Here is a 21,326-nt window from a genome sequence, read left to right on the forward strand (position 1 = left end):
TTGTGGTCAGATGACGGTGCCGATAGCATTTGTTTTATATCTTCACTGTTTCTCAACAGCCTCTGTAGGAATGAGAGTTGAGTGTTTAAAAATGAGAGCTAGAGCAAATGCTAGGAGACATGGAGCTTTCACCACCACTGTTTCGGCCCTCACCAAAAATATACTGCTAATGCCTTCTACAAAGTTATCAACCATATGCCTTATGGGAAAGCCTGTAACATCTCAGGATGTGGAGCCTTAATTTTCTTGGGAAGAGGCACCCTCTCTGAAACCTGGGGCACAGACAGATTAATTTTAAAATGCTGAGGGTTTAATATCCAAAGATTTCAAAGTAAGACTAGTTAGTCTGCTTCTATTTTACAGTAAGCCCATTTCATACTTTCAACATATTATATAGGAGTGTTCAAGTGGGCAGACATTGTGAAGTGTCCAAGAATGGCTTCACAACAACCTTTCCCTTCGCCATTAGTATAGGATGCAACAAACGGTACAGAACTGAACTATTCTGTTTACCATAACAAAGGATAATACCAAAAGGAGAGAATAAATTTAGAGACAGCATGGAGCTGCTCTTTCACCAGCAGCCAGGAGTGATACAGTCCGGTTCCAGAAATATTTTTCTCTTTAAATTTCTCTTTCAGTCTCAATTACAGGTCTAAACCAGAAGCCAGTTGCAGTGTAGTAATATTTAAAAACAGGATTTACATTTAAAATAGTAAATCTCTCAAAAAAAGCATACAAAAGTATAAGGCATTGCATTTTGCATTCATAAAGGGCTTCTGTACCTGTATCTCCAGTTTCAAGTTGAGTGACACATCCTTCAATCTCATCAGACAAATGGTTTTTATTATTTGTTTGTTTTCCTAGCCTTTTTAATATATACAAGTACTCTTCTCCATTTCCTCAGATTTAGAATAACATATTTAAAAGACATTCAGGACTCACATTAACATCTAACCAGCAGCAAAAACTGTCACTTCTATTTTATCCCTCTTAGCTCCCCGATTACGAAGTTCTATTAACTGAAAGACAGCACCAGTTCACAAAGATAATCAAGAAGAAAGGTCAGTGGTTTATGAAAGGAAGTTCTGGGCTGTTAGGGCACCACTGGGACTTCAGCTCAGTGCTAGTTTCAAGAATGAAAAGACAGATATACAATAGCATATAATCCTGGCACCACTCATAAAACCATACAGATTTCCTCAGATCTGAGGATGACCACGGAAACATCAATCCTCAAATGGGAATTCCTTACAAATGGTCATTGCACAGACACTATCAGAATAACATGTGACAATAAGCATTGCCAAAGTCTTTACTTTATTAAAACCTAGATCTGTTGATAGAAAAACAAGCACCACTTTCTATTGCTGTCACCCTTTAACACAGAGAATCCTAAAAAATGTTTTAAAATAATATAATTATTTCCCCAATCCCAATTCTGTGTTAGCATTATGGCTCCAATTTCTCCTGCGGTATTTTAAGTTCTCGTGCTCCTTTAACAATGAGACCCATATACAAAGATTTTTAGAAACATTCAGTGTAGTATTTGGGACCTAACAATTATTAGCCCTAGACTGCAGCCTCCCACTCTTTTCCCTCATCTGTATGAATTCGACAGAGAGGGCCTGACCCTGCATGCTATTTGCCCTTCTGTCTTCAAATTTTATTGATCTATAGATTTCAAGACTTCAAAGCAGAAGCAGGAAATAGTCTATGCACCAACATAAGAGAGGCGCTCTATTAGGTGATCAGCAGCTGATGCTTAACGTCTCGCAGGCAGGCCTGTGCCCACAGCACTGCCAGTCTCTGCTAATAGCAATTGATTGGGCTGCAGACCTGGGTACTAATCCTGCTTCCGCTGATTTCCAGGGGAGAACTCCACAGAGTTTTAGCAGAAGCAAGATTGGACTCTTTGAATAACAATATCTCATTCGTAGCCTTTTCTGACCTCGTGTGCCTCTTCCTAGCTCTGCAAAGCAGCATGTGGGAATGGCCCTAGTCACCCAATGCTATGCTTTTGTTCTCCCAAGAAATACAAAGAGAGAGAAAGTTACAAGAGTATCTGCCAATATAAGACTGTTAGGAGATGCACAACAAGAAGTGATGGATTAAAATAAAGGAAAAAAAAAAAAAGTAGTTTGAGGCTGTCTTCCCTGACAGAGTCTCAATATCACTTGATGGATTATTTGTCAGGGTTCAGGATTTGAGAGTCATGTATCTAGCTTAAGGTGCAACATTGTGGCAGGAATATGTGTATTTTGGTGGCTAATCAGAAAGGTCTGGTTTGTACACCTTCTCTCTGAAAGCTGTGCAGTGCAGCTTTTATTGCAGTTTTATTATCCATTATAACAGGATGCACTACTTGCAGTTCTTTTCTCCAACTTTCCTAATTTAAATGAGAACACAATTGTCTTATCTTTATTTTTACCCTTTGAAAGGGAAAAGAAAAATATTTACTCCTGATCCACAGAAAGCAAAGCAAACTGAGGTAATTTAGACTTCAGCTGTGCAATGTTAATCCTGAAAGAAGACCTTCATTTTTTTTTCAAAGATGATACTCCATAAATCCTATATTTCTGTACCCAGTTGCTCGTCTATCACTACTGCTATACAGAAACTAATTGAAACTTTTTGTATCTGTATTCTCGTATTTATAATTTTTGTACTTGCACTTTAGACTTTGCAAATTTTAGGCAAAGAAAGCCGGGGGGCATCTAAATACTACGCATACAGTGGATGTCCTTACGGTCTACAGAATTTCAGAGCACCTACCATCTTCATCTACTGGATCAAATACAGTGACACCACAAGTCATTTTGCCACAACTCAATGTCCAACAAAACTCTGGATCAGCATTCATAGTGAGGTTAACACTGAGCTGGCAGTCTAAAGACTACTTCTACCTTTGCTCTTAAAGATGGTGTTTCCTGATATATGGTAAGATTTTTCTTGCTCTTCCCAAACTGTTCTTGTTTCTCAGGATTGTTATAGACTTCATACTCCAAAATATCAGTCAGGTACTTTAAACAAGCACAACATTTATATTCAAATATGTTTTAAATCATCCTATTTGTTGGTGGTCTTCTGCAGTCAGGCAAGTATTTTATTTTTCTTTACACTAAAATATGATGGGATTACTTGAACATGCAAAGAGAAATCTGAGATGCACTATCATGATTCTTCTCCCCATTGCAGAAATTCATGTATTTTAAACAGAATGTATTTTTGATATAATGTCATATAATAGATACCAAATGCACGATATAATACAATACAATTTAAAATATATACCAAATATTTTTTAGACATAATAAATGAATGAACTTTGTTTAAGTAATTGGTGCCAATATGATGGATACACTGTTTCCCTAAGGACCTGAGGGTGCCTATTTAACACTGTTCAGAGCGTGTACTAGCACAAAGTTTATTAGAGCCCAAAATACTATGCAGCCCTGCTGCGCACATCAAATACCATGCTTAAAGAGTTAACCTACTCTAAGTCACCAGAGTTGTTGCAAAATGCATGTGGTTCAACATGCTCTGAAAATCGGGTCATTCATTTAAGTTCCTGTGTACTAATTTAGAGTGAGATCTCAGTGTCTCAGACATAGTCGATGACACTTTGACAGAACCTGAAAGCCAAAACCAGAAGCATGGTCTTGAAAGCCTTGTTCAGCCACCATCTAAATCTGTGCTTAAAGACTGCTCTTTCTGTGTGTCTGTGATCTGACAGGGGCTAAATCTGGCAGCCTCATAGGACATCTAACATTGCCACATATGATGAAGTTGAGGGAGTTACACAGTTTGGTAAAACAGATTAGAAAGCTCTTTGGAAAGTTACAAGGTAACTTACGTGCTTCTCAAAGTATGTGCTTTGACAGCTTCTGGAGCAAGAACTCAAATGCTTTACCTACTGTTTCCATGTAAGATCCCTAACTCAAGACCACAAACTGCATTCTCTTGCTATCTTTCACCTGTGCTAAACCATCCTCCACCATGATCCTGTCCAAGCAGAAGGGCTGGTCTGAAAGTGCACTTAAGTATTTTTCTGTTGGGCAGCTCTACACAGTAGAATAGGTATCTCAAATTCATTTCAGGTGCATAACTCTCCCAATCCATTGTAGGTAACTTCAGTGTCATATAAAACAAGGGCTGAAATTTCACTTCCAAACCATACCTGAAAGTCAGGTATCTCAAGTGATTGCTTGTGCACCTATACCGAGGTTGAGTCCCTTCAGTTTTCAATACTTCTGCACTTCTCAAACTCCTACCTGAAATTCCTTGCTGGACACTCAAGGTCAAAACTATGGTTTGAACTTTTTTGTTTCACTATCCCCCTATGTCATAAGGAATTAATACTCCTGTACTTTAAGGCAGGAATCTCCATTTAATGCTTCTACGGCACTTGGAGATCCACAGAAGCAAGGTGATAGGTAAGTACAAATATTATTATTTAATGACTTGAGGGAAAGAACCTCGTTTCAGAAAATGGGAAGGTTATATGTGTTTAAAATATAAAAACAGTCACCTGAAACTATATTTCAAGGAAAACAAGAAAGAAAATTGTTACTTGTTGAGGGTTTCTTTTCCTATTAGTTCAAAAAATATAGCCTGATTAGAAAAGTACAATTTAGTCTTCTACCACATTTAAAAGCTTCTTTGTAGTATATTTTACCTACTGCTTCAACATACAACCTGTGTCACTTCATTGGATGATTATGCTACCACTTTTAATGAAGATTTGCACAAATTGCACTAGTTGGCTATTGTAGGATTATTAAAAAATTCATCTTCACAAGTTTTAGCTAGGATAACATTAATTAAACAGTATAGACAACCACAGTGAAATGTAAACCTTTGGTACCTATAGCACAATACTGTGGCTCCTTACTACAAGTTTTATACCCTGTTGGGACTAAAATATTAGCTTTAATCTTTCACAATTAATTTAACTTTGCCTCCCAGCTCCACCATTCTTCTCATATGGTTTTGTCTAAATATGCTGCAACTACAGCACATTTCTTCTTTTGTGACTTAATGTTGTAATTTGAAAGGAAAAAGTAAGAGTAATTACAGATGTAATAAAACATGAACATAATATAGACAACTCTATGGAATTTTAATTAGGAAATGTAGGTTCACAAAATTTCCCGTCCTCCTTTCAATGAGCTGTCACCCACTGCACATCTTATTTTCATGAATTTAATACTTTGAACACTTTCTGTCAGCTTTGTCTTCATATTTCACAAGCATAAACATAAAGCAAATTATGATGCTGCTAAATAAGAGCTTGAAATGCAATCTTCTTATAGAAATATGTATGTCTAACACAGCTTCTCTTTTTATTGATCGCTCTGTGCAAAAATATGAAGGCATAAATACTAGGAGAGTTGATTCATTTTAATTTCTTCGCACTTAGACATGGCCTCAGTCTAAAGAAGGATCTAACCAGACTCTGACAGTTAAAGATTAACAGTCCTGCCATACCAACGGGCTTGACAAAGGAGCTTAACTTAATCCTTAAGGCAGTATAAGATGTCTTATGTGCATTACTGCATAGGAGCACAACTTTAATAAACACAGTGTAATGTAATTTTCAGTAGTTTTACTGATGTAAAGTGTGGGATATGAAAGAAAAAAAATTGACAGATCTATTTGTTTTCCAAAGGAAACAAAATGGAACTAGAAAACTTACCTTTTTTTTTAAGATTACTTTTATTTTGAATTTCAAAGTCTTGGTGCTTTGCACAGACTGGTACACAAAAAAGCAATTCCAATAAAAAAACCAAGACAAGCACATGCTCATCATCCACAATCAAGAGGCGATGGGACTACAATTTCAGCTAAACTGGCTTACACACTGCTCTGTTATAGCTTTTTTTACCTTTGATCTCAGTCACAAGGTTTTCATGCACTTCCTATGAGCACTACACTCAATTTTAAAAAGTCTTGAGAACTTAAAAAACTGTTAGTCCTTGGACTTAGCATGACATGGCTGAGGTCACATCTTGCAGCTTCAAGTGGCATTAACCTTTTTTTTTATTTGCTATAGACTGTGAAAATTAACCATTATACCTGAAAGTTCAAATGTTAGGACACTAATCATCATGTTAAAACAATTTTTTTCATATTATGCACTACAAATAGGATATGTCATCATCATAACACACTAAAAAATATCTTCAGGAAGTGGCATAATTATAAAAAATCATTTCTGAGAAACTTTAATAAAGCTGATGCATCTTATCATCAATCAATTCATTCTATATGTGTCTGAAAGCACTGATATAAGCATAACGGCTTTGTCCGTTTTTAGCATAAACTCTATTTCTAAGGTACTCCTAACGCAGCGGTTTCACTGTATTCCACATCAACATGAAACCTCAAAGACAGGTTTGCAGGTCCTGTGAATTGTCTCAAATCTAGATTTGATTTGAAGATACGTGCTATTATAGGTTATAGGTATCTATATAGGTTATGTTGCTTTTCCATCTTGACAGCAGTGAGAGCTCTGACGGAAAGACTGAGAGCCAGCCGCACCTTCTACTGAAGCCCAGGATGCTGCACACTCAGTGTCTTTCATGAAAGCAGAAACGTGATCCCTACACTTACAAGTGGGTAACAAGCTGTTCGATGTTTCAAATCAGCACAGCTGGGAGTGAAAGGTGATTCTAAAGCTTCATTTCACTTTCCAGGCCAAAATGTCCACAGGCATAATTAAAGATACCCTGAAAGCTGTTCTGTATTGCACAAATTGCTGCAGATCAAAAGGGATCACTGTGCTGGAAGAAATCAGACACATTAATACCAGAGATACCCTCCTGGCCCTGATATCCCTCCTGCACATCTACCAGCTGCACAAAGTACCTCATTTATGCCCTTAAACCATCAGGGATACACCAGCACTACTCCTGAGAAAGAATATTCAGCATATCTATAACTAGGTGCATTGCTTCTTTGCACTGCTACCGAGACATAAAGCAGATACTGCAAAAGTGAAGAATTTAGCTCTAGTTTTGATTCTACTTCTAAAAAAACAGAGCTTTTGGCTATTCGTAAAAATTAAAAGATGAATCAAAATTAAATCTATTGATATGATAATTACATATGGAAAGAGTAACGTTAAGGCTCAGCAGTCTTATGTTAGATAGTGAAGATATTACTAAACATCCTATCAGCAAAAATTCTTCATTGACCGAAATTAAGATACAGTCATCAACATTTCCGAAGAAATATACATGGTCAGAAAACACAAACGAGAACACAAACATTACAAATGAAATAAACTATGTATATAGAAATATACATGTTACAAGCACAAAACTCCTTAGCTTCATCCTCAAACATGACTTTCTAAAGCCAAGCAATTAAAATCCTTTCTTTGGTAAGTATGCGTCCAGTGAAAACAGCAGATTTTGTCATAAATGGTGACTTAGATGACTAAATCATGCTCTGTGAACTTAATTTAGGGTCTCATTTCAAACTTTGAAAACCTGTTCCACAACATCATCTATCATATCAGGCTGCTGTACAAAAAAGAGATGCTGAAAAATAGTCTTTTTTGTTAAGTGTACTAAACATGTGGCAATCTAATGGCCAATATTTACGTAACAAAAGTACCATGAGGTATGTAAGACTTCTGACTGAACACTGAGAAGTGTGCAATTGTACAATAAATCTGTTGGTTGTAATAGTATTTTCCAATCTTATTAGGTAAGAAAATTCCCAGTGGTGTGGCAGAGGACTGAAAACACTCCTCTGGAGCAGGGTTAGAAAGCCATTAGGATATGGACCAGCAGGTTTTTGCAGGGAGATGCAAGCAAATACTGACAACGCTCCGTACAACCAACCACAAGCAAGCTCTGCCTGTGCGTTGAGATAGTAAGACACACAGAAGCTCTATGGTGTAAGCTACATAACCACACTAAATATGCTGCTAAGCCCAAGATAATAAAACCTGCCTCTCAGTCAAGCTTATTAGTTCTGGCTTAGCAACATGCTAACTGCAGCTACTCAGCTGCCAGAGCAGAGCCGGTGCATCTCCAACCAGCTCAAGGGAGGGCAGAGCATGCTCTCATCTGCTGGCAAAATCCCATACAGACATATGCTTAGACATCATGTCAGCTGGCACTCTGCAAGAGGGGGAAACCCTTACTGAAGTGCTGGTTATTATGTATAGTCCCATTCATGTCCGAGGTAGTTCTCATGGATAATGTGAGCAGTATTAAAACAAACTGTCTCACTCTTCATAAGGCTCGTGAATCACTATTAAAAACAGAAAGAAATCCGGAGCAGTGTTACAAAGAGAATACATAATTAGATGAACAAATAGAAATAGCGGTGACTTTGCCATTGGTTTTTAATTTGTAAAATGTATTTTGAACAGTCATCAATAATATCAACGATAATGACCATTTTATGGAATATAAGTGTTAAGAAAGGAATTATCTAAATAAAAACCAGAGCGCCTTGTTATGCTTTGTTTTTAAAAAAGAGTTCACCTACAACTGTGCAGGTACAGACAGATGAGCTGAGGAAGGACAGGCAGTATTAACTCTGCATCACTCTGGCAGCTGCAGTCAGACCACTGGCTGTATTTTGAGGTTTTATGTACCTATTTTAGAGTCAACCAATATGCTGAGATGTGTAAAACTAACCCTTTTACAGTAGCATTAGGAATAAAATGGTCAGCAACAAAATTTAGGAGCATATTTGTCATTATTCTAATCTCCAATGATGAAAGTTAGCCAAGTGTCTGAAGGACACTTGAAAGCTAGAGCGGAGCAGGGAAGGCACAGCACAGGTTGCGCAGTAGCACATACTCCCTGTGAGCCTCTGCGCTCTGCATAAATACCAAGGATAAGGTTGGGGGAGCACTGCTTCCGTGCATTTGGCCAAAAAGCTTTCTCATAAGGACTATGGACATGTCTTGGAAATCATAAACCTATCTTTGCTGTGGCCAAATGTTCAATCTCTGCAAATACAAGGTATATATAGTTTGGATGGCTAAAGTTAAAGAACAGGTAGTATTTCAAATGCAGTTTCAGTTCCTGGCACTGCACTTGAGAATTGTCCAGAAATGTTTTGGCCATGTCCATACCACCATTCCCTAGGCACCGCAAGCAGCTTCAGCCTATTCTGACCCTGAATGCCACAGAAAGCACAGTGCAGGGCCAGCCCAGCTCCAGAAGAAATACACCTGCCAAAGGTCAGGATTTCCTAGTTCAGATATAGTTTGACTATTCTGCTTTCAAATTCAAGTTAACAAGCCTGTCTCAAACTACACTACGTAGACTTACTGACCCAGCCTCCGCTAGCTTTGGGATCTCTGCATCCCACTTTATTAGCCCGGAACCATTCACTACCTTCCTGTCAGTTGCCTCGATTATGTGCTTCCTCAGATGTTTATGTTTCATACAAGGCACAAGGGTGAATTTCATTGAAACAGAATAAAAATGTCTATCCACAGAGAACGCAGTGCAGGCAAGAAAGTTTAAAAGGTAATGAGCCTGACTGTAACTCACATCACTATCTACAAAACACAGCCTGGTGCCTCAAACTAGGAGAAAAGGTTTTAACCTCTTGCAGGCAGACTAGTAAGCAGCATGTAGTTGGTGATGAAAGCAGTGTCTAGAAGCCCATTTCTCAGCAAGCCATTTCTTAAGCAAAACAATATTCCTTTAACCTTCCTGTGCACAAAGCTTGATATAGATGTACATTTGCACAAACTTGCACTGTTGAATTTTTCTTTTCCTTAGAGATAACTCTTAGACTGATGCTCTGCTGAGTATTACATCTACTTTTATGACCTGCTATAGCTGAGGGCAAGATATATTCTAATTTAATACTGTCCAACAGTTCAAAATTTACAGAATATTTTGCTTCTGCAATACTTACATCATGCCAATACCTGAGGATGCTAATAACATACTAAAATCAAAATATAATATTTGCTAAACAAAAATGCATATTCCAAATGTATTGATTATTTACTGAGAAGCATTCTCCTCTTTTCCAGGTTTTTTCTGACTAAGTCATCCATTCCATAATGGAAATTTTTCTACAGCTGCAATGAATTCTTAACGTGTTGTATTCAATGACAAAGCACACATTATATATTCTTGTTCTACATTACTTACAACAGTCTAGATTATTAAATCTGAATTAAAAAGACCTGATCTATGCTGCCTGTATACCATATATACCCATTACTGTTCCCTTTTCTTGGAGAATGAACATTTTGCACTAGTTCACTAGTCATTGTGAAAAAATACTCTAGTAATATCAGTGTGCCCCCTCCGTATTTTAAAATAACCCAATCTTATTCTGCAGTTTTCTTACAGTGTTCTGGTAAGAATCTAGTATTTATTATTGCACTTAATAGACACATTGTGCTTCTTTTACATTGTATGTCTCTCTGAATACAGCACTAACAGTATTACCAGATTTGCCTTTCTGGTATATTCTCTATAGGAATATGCACGTGTTTCTCAGTGCCCAACTCTGTCTTTCATATAACACCATCAAGAGGCACCTCAGAGCTCCACTTCTCCATTTGTATTTTGCACTTCTGTTGCAAACAGACTCTCTGAAGGCAGAAGGTTTCAGCTTTGACTTGTCCCCTCACTTCCTATGTGACTCTTATTCTTAACTGTATTTGGGTATTTTCAGAATGACAATGGAGAACAATTAATAGCAGTTTCTGAACCGAAAATATTTGCTTTTCCAGCTGATAGCAAACTTCAGTAATTAACCTAGTCTTAACACTTTAAGCTTTAACTATTACAGCAAGAGAGTAACGGAGATTGCTTAGGGATGAGGAGAAACAGTGAGATAAAACATGATGCTTCATCTCACCTTCAAAGTAGCTTTTGTGCTGTCACATCTGCTTATATCAGCACCAAACGACCGCTGATTTGATCGTAATTGCCCTAATTAGAAGTTCAATTACTACACCAAGTTCTTCCTATCAATGCCACCTCAGCATCAAGGATGTGCATACGGAGTGTTACTGAGCAATACAGGTTAAACTGATAAGGAAGGTCACCGGGAAAAGGAAACTACCTGCAGTCTATTGTTCTGAGGATATCACATAGTTAGGATGACACTCAATATCCACTTATGCCCCAGGACAAGCAGAAAGGGAGAACTTAAGGAACTCTATTGAGAGATATCCATCAGCTGTGAACAAAAATTACATTTCCTGTCATTGAAAATCTCATTTAGTTCAGACTTGCTTCCACTAAGGATTAAAACCCTTCAAAAGAACACTTTGTCTTCACAGGAAGATGAAAATAGCCTAAAATGCTCACAGTGAAAGACTGTGTGCAAAAAGTGCATAATATGGTAACACTAAATGGTTATCAAATATAATATAGTTCAGCACATACTAGAAATATAAATGTGGCCATTGAAACTAATGATGAAAATGAAAAGAAAAAAAATTAAGGGGTTTTGCATGAGAGACAGGCAAATCTCACTAGCAGACAAAGTGTCACCAATTCCCTGCCTGGAAGTATTTTGCATATCCATCGAATGAAAAATTTTCATGTTCACAAAAGAAGACAGGGAAGCAGGCAAGGGAAACAGACAGCACCCACTTATTAAAATATGATGCATAGGATATTCAGAAAAGAGGAAAGAGCATATTTACTTATTCAGGATAAAGGAATCAATCAAAAAACAGAAGTGCAAAATAAATAAAAACATCTTCATGTTTCTGCAATTTTTCTTCTACCAAAAAACCCCCAGAAAAACCAAACTTTGTCTTAGTCAGTTGTAAAAACAAGATAATATATTATGACCAATTTCATGGTATCAGATATGCTGTGAGATGTGACTTTTTTAAAATGTGAGAAAATTAAAACCCAATTCTGCATTAACTGTCTTGACCTGACCATCTACCTACTATTTATCTTTGTACTGAAATCAATCAAGATTTTGTGATACAGTCTCTGAAATAATCTTTTTGCTTCTGTTTCTATGAAAGAATAAAGCTCCATCACAAAATGTCACAAATTATATGGGGCAAGATCCTCATCTGGTATATAAACTCTAGTAGTTTCTCTATATTCAGTATAACAGCAATGATTTACTCTCCTTTATCATCTCAATAACCAGGCAATGATCAGAACACAGCTAGTTTATGTTTGGGTAGGTTTTTATGCATCATGTTACATGAATGAATGTAATAACACCATGTATTAGATGCATACCAAACATCTTTCAATTTTCAGGGACATCTAAATATTTAATGGTACCTGTACTGTTTTTAGACAATTCTTTTAAGCAAAAGGTCCTGACCTCTGCCTGGAGTCGCTACCTCTACTAGTTAGGTTTCATCTTTAACGGCACTTATTTGAGAAAGAATTAGGCAACAGTGATAACTGTAAAATATTACTTGTTTTTGTTATCCTGATAACTAACACTTGTGTTCTCTCTCAAGCAGAGCCTGGAGTCTGTGTAAAAAAAATTGTCCAACTACAGAATATGGCCTTCTTCATAAAATAAATGCATAAGCTGCACAGTTAACTGATACCTGTATATAAACATTTGAAAATATTTCACGATATTCTAAGTAGGGACAGTGCCAAGCTAGGACTACTGGTTCTTTGCAGAGGTGCCAGGCAACCTGGAAAACAGGAAAATGTATCATCATTTCCTATCATCATTGTGCACTCTGTATTGCACACCAGGTATTATCATCTAGCACACACAGAAGCTGCTAAAAATTTTAGACAAGGGTCATCAAAATGAATGAATCCATTACTAGGATGCATTAGGTTGAAAAAGCACACTATTGTAGTAGCTCAAAAGCAAAAAAATATAAAGCACAAGATAGTCATGATTCAAATGTTGGGTAAATCTAGAAAAATAATTGTCTCTGCGCTGTGCGTGTGGATATTCAGTTACATTTACCAATTGCCGTGGTCCTAATTTTTATTTTTATTTTTACTCTGTCAACTGACTGAGAAGTTTAATGAACCTACAGCTTATCAGCATAAAAAGTAACTACAGCACCTCAAAATACAAAACAAGCCAAAAAACCAACAAAACACTGAACAAGGGGCTTTTTGGACTCGTACCCTGCCTAGATCTCCAACAGGCAGAAGTGTCCCCAACAAGGTTATTCTAGAATAAAGTCTCCCCCTTGTGGATCTCTCACATAATAAAAGCTCCATCAAGTACTTAATTGCATAATAAAGTCTGCGCTCCTTCCTTTGCGGGTAAGAATTTCAGAGGCAAATAGGAACATGTAATGAAATGTACATGGTTTACGTGAATGTACATGGTTTACTCCAACTCAGTGGACTCAATCCCATCTCAGGCAAGACAAGCTGTTTTGTTGTAAGATACCTTATGATTCTGTGATAAATTCATTTGAAAGACACTAAAACCCTCAAAATAATTTAATTCCTTCCCATCTCCACGTAAGTCAGTTATGAAGGTTGGTTTAGTGACACCCCTTCCCCCAAACTACTCAGCCCCAAATCATTAATAGTTTAATTTTTTAGGTAAAAATGCAAATTCCAAACTCTTTCTATCTAATACTCATTAAAAGTAATATAAAACATGGCAAGATTCCCTCCTATTTTAAGGGCACAAAGTTCACTATCCTGGGAAAAATAGTTTCATCCCAGAACAACTTACTGCGTCTCAGAGATTAAGGAGCTATAGCACTATTTGCAGAATGACTCTTCCTCAAACACTTCATTAACTACAATATTCTCTGATCTGCATTAATTTAAAGGGATCACAAAGATTTCTCTGCATATGATAATTTACATTATCATAAATTAAGTAATCGTTGTGATCGCTTAAATTATCACGTTGATCTCAATGCTCTCAAGGTATTTAAACATGGTTCTAATAGATCATACATTTTGTATGCAAGATTGATTTTGATTTTCTTTTTTATTTATTTTCTAGGACACAAAATCCTTGATGGCTTGAAATATTATTCAATTACATACGTGACAAACTCATATTTTATTTGCAGTACCAACTGTTGAGTCAATACTGGGTAGAAAGCTTTTTAACCATCCAGAGACATGTTCTCACATTCATTTCGGAATAGTAATATAATGGTTAAATATTTATTTCTTGGAAGTTCTGGAATAGTGCTAGGTTTCCTACTTTCATTAACAGTCTCTTATTTGTATGCAGTAATTGCTTTAAAAATATTAGCATTGTAATTTCTTGCTAGCACTATGATAAATCAACAGAAAGTCTTATCCCCATGCCTCCCCATGGAAGAGCATAATTCTGCTTCCCTCGACGCCAGTAACAAAGCCTCTTTAATTTCAGGATTACACTCAAAGAATTCATGAAAGATGTTAGTTTGACTGTCTGGCACTCTTGTCCTTTCTCATTGCAGAACAGATGCAATAGCTAAGCGGTGCTACACTCTGCCAATGTGCCTCTGTAGGAAGCAACAGCTCCTCAAAGTAGGAGGGTAGCTGCTACTTTTCCACTTCATTTTGGTCCTTGACTTCTCAATAGCAACTATCAGCAAACCATGTTTTCTGTTCCAAATGTGAGAGGGTTTAGGATATAAACATCTGGCTATTAGGAACAAAAAAAGATAACATTCATTTATTTCAAACATCCATCATCAATGACTGTCAACTGCTGTGGGTTTGGGACATGCAGAGGCAAAACACCAAGAACCAACCTCTCAATCCACTGCATTTCTGAATTTTCTTGCTTTAAGAGTTCATTTAAACAAAAACAAAGTTTGCACTGCTAAACTGCAAAAGGCTGCTAAAGCTAAGAACATGAGTTCTGATCTGCTGCTTGATTCAGGGAAAAAAAGCACTAAGAAACAAAACGTCACAAGTCTGACCAAGTGACGAGAGACTCCAGCAAAAAGGCTCTTCAGCCCAGTAAAAAGAATATCACATATTTCAGCTGTATTCTCAAAGACTGCCTGCTTATCTTGACAGGATGGATGAGGAACCACAATTCTTACCGAATATAAAATAAAAGGAGGAAAATAATTGCTAATTACAATATTGCAAGCTATATTTTAAAATCATTGGTACTTTACTTTCTGGCAAATAAGTCTCCATACATGCTCACCCAGCACTACTAAAGGAGCTGTATTGCTAGTCCTGATAGACATTTGTAATACATCATATTTCACAATGTGGACAATTGTTAAATCTTATCCCTGGAAAGAAATGTCTATACTACCATATAATACAGCTTCTGTATGTGTCAATACTCATACTGTAATTGGGGATTAATAATAACTTCAGGACTTATCATATAGCTTCTACATATATGTGCATACTTACTCTCATTAAATGTATCAGAATGGGTACAATACCACAGACATGAAACTAGGTTTTCCTATTAAAATAAAATATGGGATCCAGGAACAAAGTCTTTCTAAAGTTATGAACGGTTTCAGCTCCTAGATGTGAATGATCCAGACATTTAGTCTGCTGTTAACTGTCATTCATGCATGAACACACACCAAGGATGAATTTTGTATAATGGTCACTCAGCTTCAGGTCATTCAACCTGACAGATAACCCCAAGATTCTATATGGGAAATTAAGGAAGCTGTATTGTGAAAAATCTATCATCCATTGTCATTTCACACTGCCACCTCAGTGCCATCAAAATAACATGTACCATTGCTGAAATCATTCCCTCCTTACCTTTCCAAGCTTGTTGTCCTCATACAACAGGTACCTTTCATTTACTTCCAGACCTCCCTGACTCTTCAAATATCATGTCCTTCTCACAGCTACAGAATTTTATCTTGCTCTCTTCTTGCAGCTCTCCGAATATTCCTTAAACCTCCCTGATTCCCTCATTTTCTCTCACTTTGGGCTGGACTTTTATGCTGCTTGCTATTCAAGCTGTTTTCTCTGCAGTCTCCAGTGTCCCACTCAAAAAAAAAAATGTTCTCTGAAAATTTTTCACCATTTCTCAATTCTTGCAATCTCTCTTCCTATTCTCATCATCACCAATCCTGCATCCTTCTTTTTCCAAACTATTAATGTCTGTGATCTTTTGTATTCTCCATTTTTTATTCTGCAGAAGACCTATGTATTCTGACATTTTAAATCCATGTTAATTATATGGGTCTGTTAAAATACTAAAACCAAAACCACTATTAAGAGTCAAACCTGAGACCTTCTCTCCCTCATCATCTCCTTATGGTAATACAGTGTCCTCACTGCTCTGTATACCACAGTGGCACAGCTCTCTGCACGATCTCATGTGCATTAAAATAAGACAAAGCAAGCTGGGAACACAGCAGGGACTGCACAATCTTCTTTTTGACCCCCAGAAGTTCTGCTAAAAAGTTATTAAACCTTCAGCAGATTATTACTGTGAGGCATGAGCTATGTGAAATGAAATTCAGAAATGGAACATCTGTGGGGTTTGGGCCATACTACAATATATTAAAAAGACAGAGGATCAGCTTTCTCCAAAACACAGGGAAACATTAAAATTACCCTGGAAAATAATAAACACAAAATAGTGATTTTAAGTACATTCCATTAATGAGGGGTGTTTGGAAGTCAGGAGAAATCAGTGTAAGGGGTTACCAGTGTCAAAAGATTATTCACATATACACCCTAAAAACCTGTTAATACCTTTTCAATTATTACTGCTTACAAAAACCTTGTGCATATATATCTACATCTCATCACTACAGTCATGTTCAAGAAGAACAAAAGAATTACAAGAAAACAGTAGGGAGCCCCACGGCCAAACTTGCTTTTTCAATACAGACATTACGTTTGAGAATTTCCTGGAGAACCATGTAAGAAAGCAAATAAAGCCTACAAGGGACCATCATGAGCTATTTTTCTGTGTTAAGAGCCCTACAGATAACTCTTGCATAGAAAGCGAAGCCAGAAGGAACAATAAAAATCTCTGTATATCAAAGTCACTAATCTTCACACAGTACCTCTATACCGAGCTCAGTAACTTGTTCAACAACATATCTTTCAGAAAGATGTCAGTCTGGATGTGAAAACATGAGAAAGTTAAGAATCCTCACTTCCCTTGCTTATTTCTTACAGTGCATTTTTACTGCAAGAATTGCATGTACTAAACATTATCTGGGGTTTTGGCAGAGAGTGGTCCAGGTAAATGCAACAAACTGAACACTGCACAAGAAGTAGAGGAATCTGCCTTCTGAGAAAATTACTGAAGCTCAAGTATCTCTTCAGCATGGATGTGCCACCTTGCTCACTTTATGTCATTACGTCTGTCCTGTGAGATATCAAAGCTTAGTCTGCCTATCTCTGGTAAACGGGTATTACAGTCTGACAATCCAGTCTGGTAATTCCTGTGTCAAGGGGAGGGACATCATTTTGTTCACCATTCAAGAGGTGCCCCCAATTTCAAGAACGGAGACTGTGGTTGACAACTTCTGGTTCCCAGGAGGAGGATGAAAAGGTCATTTGTGCAGGAGATAGAGTTCTCTTCAGTTTCCCAAAATGAAAAGAGCAAAGAATAAAAACCTACCTATTGACTTTCCCTTCCAGTAACTAAACTTCGTTCTTTAACCCTTCCTAATATCGTCATAGACGATATTTTATAGTAAACCTTTAGCATCTAATATCAGAAACAAAACACTTCACCCTCCATCTTCCACTGGGCAAGGGAAGAGAAAACCAACACTCCACAAAGGCCTAACCGCAGGCTGGACACCCGGGTCCCGTTAATCCATACACTCAGGGCCAGTCACTATAGCAGTGAAGCCATCCCAGACATCGAGGCAGCCAGGGCACCCCATCCCGCCAGGGGTGGACCCGCCGCCGCAGGGAGGGCTGCAAGGAAAGCTTTGCAGGTACGGGGTCGGATGCCCCCTTGGGAGGACGGGGCAGCGCAGGGTCCCCGGCTGCCCCGAGGGCCGGGTGAGAGGGGCAGCCCCGCGGCCGGAGGCTCACCTTGTGCTCCAGGACGCTGATGTAGCCCTCCAGGAGGCCGGCCCCGACGGGGAGCGCCGGGCGGTGCTGGCCGCGTCCCGGCGGGCGGCTGGGCACCGCCGCCACCTGCTGCTGCCGCCGCCGCGGCTCCGGGTGGCCCCCGCCGCCGCCGATGCCGCCGTACATGAGCAACAAGCTGGTGCACATGGTGGTGAGCGCCAAGCAGACGGCCAGCCCGTGGCGCTGCGGGGGGCAGAGAGAGAAGCGGCTCAGCGCCGCGGGGCTGCGGGCTCCCCCCGCCGCGGGGCCCAGCGGGGCGCACCGCTCCCCTCCGGCGCACTCGCGGCGCCCGCAAGTTTCACGCCGCCAGAGACCCGGCAAAAGTGCGAGGAGAGAAGTGGGGAACCCCCTCCTTCCTCCCCCTGGCCCCCTGCCGGCCCGCTCCCCTGCCTCCCTCCCTCCCTCCCTTTCCCCCAGCCCTGCTTCCTTCCCTCTTCTCCCCTCTGCGTGCACGGTTCCCCCCCGCCTCTCATTCCCATGCAGCGGTCCCCCTTTAGGCACCTCATTCCTGCATTTTAACGAGTGTTGGGGATTGTAGCACTCCCCCCCGCGCAGCTACCTCTAACCTCGTCCTTTAAGCAGATCGGCTTTCTATACGCTCCTTAAAGCGCACACACACACAACCTCCCAAACCACGAGCAACACGAATAAAAGAAAGCAGGCGGAAAGTTCTTCGCTGCCGCTGCCGGGGTTTTGTTCGCCTTCATGCAATCCCGAAGAGCTGCGGGGATGCAGCCCGGGGAAGGATGGAGCGTGTGCAGGGTGCCCGGGGCAGCCCCGCTCCGCGCCGCTCCTCTCCTCCCCGCCGCCGGAGCCGGGATGAGCAGTGCCAACAATGCACTTACCATCAGGGTCTTCATTTTGTGCGCCTCCCGGCCGCCAGTCCTCCCGCTCCCCGCTACGCTCGGCATGGCGGGGAAGCCGCAGACATGGCTCGGCCAGGCAGGCGCCGCCGTGACGGGGATTAGGGGGGAATTACACCCGGCCGGACCCTCGGAGCCTGCCAGAGCCGGGTCCTCGGCTGCCCCGCCTGCCTCCGCCTCCGCCTCCGCCTCCTCCTGCCGGCGCAGCGGCGGCTTCAGGGCAGGTGGAAGTTAACTTCTGCCTCCCCCTCGGTCGTGCTGCTCCGCCGACGAGCCAGCGCCTCGGCGGCGCGAGGGGGCGGCGAGCGGCGGGGATCGCTTCGGCGGGCACCGTGCCCCGGGCGGGCACCGCCTCTCCGGCCCGCGGCGGGCACCGGGCGAGCGGGCAGGGGCTCCCTCCCTCGGCCCAGGCTTCTGTCCTGCTTGTAGCACCGGGGCACTACCCTCACGTTACATTATTTGTCTTTTTCCCTAGCGGAAAATTCGTCATTCTCCCACCGCTAGCTGGGTTTCCTGAAGCTGGCAGTGTTCAGGCAATACTTTAAATTCACGTTAGTAAAAAAATTGACGCCCTCAACTCCTTGTGCGGCACTAACAACACCCTCTCTTTCCCAAACCAGTTTCAAAACCTGTCGACAGAAGCTTTCCTCATTTTTTTAAAGTAAATCTCACAAGCTTGCTCCCCATGCTATCTTCTTGGGTTCTGAACACGAACATTTTCCCACTCTTCTTTCATAAGCAGCCTTCTAAAGTTGTTTTTATTTATTTTTTTAATTTCTTTTTTGTGTGTGTGTTAATGGCGAACAGTTCAGTTGTGAAAACCTTATTAACAGACCTCAGATTACATAGATTTCTTGCTCTGGGAATGCCATGTTTATAAATGTGCCCCTTCAAAACAAGCCATTTTAAGGTTGATTTCTTATGAAGTTATTAAACTGACAGCATAACATTTAAAAAAAAAAATTATCTCCTAATCATGAAGATATTTCTCTTGAAGTTACTCATGGAAATAATAGTTCTAATATATGGGCTTACATCAAACCTATAACGTTATATATAACGCTAAATATTACATTAAGGAGAAAACGATCAGCAGGCTAACTCAACCGTGGTCACAATAGCAGCTTTCTCAAGGCTGGAATTGTCATTGAAATCCATTTTTTATCTTTACTAATTCATTGGAGGACTAACAGTGAAAGAAATGCCCTCTCTAGCATTGGCATAGCATGCAGCATTTAGTGCCTTTTAAGAAAGTAAAAAGAAACAAGAATGTATGGTACATCAGCGGATAACGCAGTAAACATGCTTTATCATTTCAAAGAAGAATGCCATATTGCATGCATGCTTGCTATTTATTCAGCTTGTGGGTTTGGTTTCAATAGTACCAGTTGTTAAGACAAACGAAGCAATATAAGAAGAATCTTATCAGGTCTTGGTAATTCTTTATTACGTGGTTGCACTTGACACTCAAATTAGTGAAACAAAGGGCCAACTTGATGAATCATTGAAAGCAAATTATCTGTGGCTCTCCAAGGCTTCCTGCAAGAGACTACAAAAGGCAGCTCATGCATTTTACAGTGCTGTTTCTCAACTATCAGCAAGCAGGTTGCTGGTGACTGACCTTTCTAAGCCTTTCTAATATATTTTGCTATGCCAAACCGAAGCATCATTTTTATGATTTAGGCTCATGGCTGTATGTTAGATATCTGTTACACAGTATGTCTGACCAAATTCATTAAATTTAAGGGGTTTGGTAGAATAGGCTGATTTAAAAAACTACTGATAAAGAAGACAAATTAAATTTTCTAATTTAATGCTGAGCTTGCCTTGAATAATGTCCAGCTTTCTGCTCGTCAAATATTTAATTAGATTGCCATGATGGTCATAGACAGTATTCTTGGCAGTCAAATGCTCACTGAAACAAATACAGTAGTGTAATGTAAATCCTACTGAGGTTTTTATGTGTAAGCATGGGAACTTTAGAAATCATCTGGAAAACAGCCCAGCTATTTAATTTAATTTTAAATTCCTATGAATTAATAGTTCTAGCTATCTGGAGGTTTGTTTTTAACACTATTGGAATCTACAAACTTGTAGATATACATCTGTATACCCAACAGTTAGACAAGAATAGCATAGGCTAAACTCATAAGCATTTAAGCAACTTGGAAACAATACAGAGAACGTCTTAAAGTCCATCTGACTTCCTGCTTCAACCAATTTATTTTCAATATGCAAGGAATACTGAACTGTCCATGCATTTCTATTCCTCCTTAGAACTGGGGGGTAAAGACCTATTAAAACATAAACAGCTGCTTTCCCTAGTCCAGGAGAAAAAGTGCAGAGCCGTGGTTTGGTTTTTCAACAAAGTCTGACTGAGAACTTTTCATCTGCATGGAAGGGACTGGGTTGTCCCCTCTTCCAATTCACCCTTCTCACTTTCACCTTTCCAGTAGCTACAGGCTGACAAAACAGTCACATGAAATAAAAATCTGCTTGT

The 21,326-nt window shown here is 39.6% G+C and overlaps 2 protein-coding genes across 3 annotated transcripts in view; one reads left to right on the forward strand and one right to left on the reverse strand.

The window, feature by feature from the left end:
* Window positions 1-19,308, reverse strand: part of ST6GALNAC5 (ST6 N-acetylgalactosaminide alpha-2,6-sialyltransferase 5) — a 69,857-nt gene extending 50,549 nt beyond the window's left edge. Inside the window, exons 1-2 of one of the 2 annotated variants that reach the window (XM_054833099.1) lie at window positions 18,809-19,308; window positions 17,925-18,146 (exon numbers count right to left, since the gene is read on the reverse strand). In XM_054833099.1, coding sequence (XP_054689074.1) covers window positions 17,925-18,146; window positions 18,809-18,874 — 288 coding nt within the window. In that variant the 5' untranslated portion in view covers window positions 18,875-19,308. Of the gene's footprint in view, window positions 1-17,924; window positions 18,147-18,529; window positions 18,570-18,808 lie in introns of those variants that run through there. The other variant, XM_054833100.1, reaches the window with a different exon arrangement.
* PIGK (phosphatidylinositol glycan anchor biosynthesis class K) overlaps window positions 1-21,326 on the forward strand; it is a 237,562-nt gene that overhangs the window by 131,933 nt on the left and 84,303 nt on the right. The gene's annotated exons all lie outside the window — the stretch shown is intronic.

Source organism: Grus americana, chromosome 8 (assembly GCF_028858705.1).
Source record: "Grus americana isolate bGruAme1 chromosome 8, bGruAme1.mat, whole genome shotgun sequence".
Taxonomy (NCBI): Eukaryota; Metazoa; Chordata; class Aves; order Gruiformes; family Gruidae; genus Grus; species Grus americana.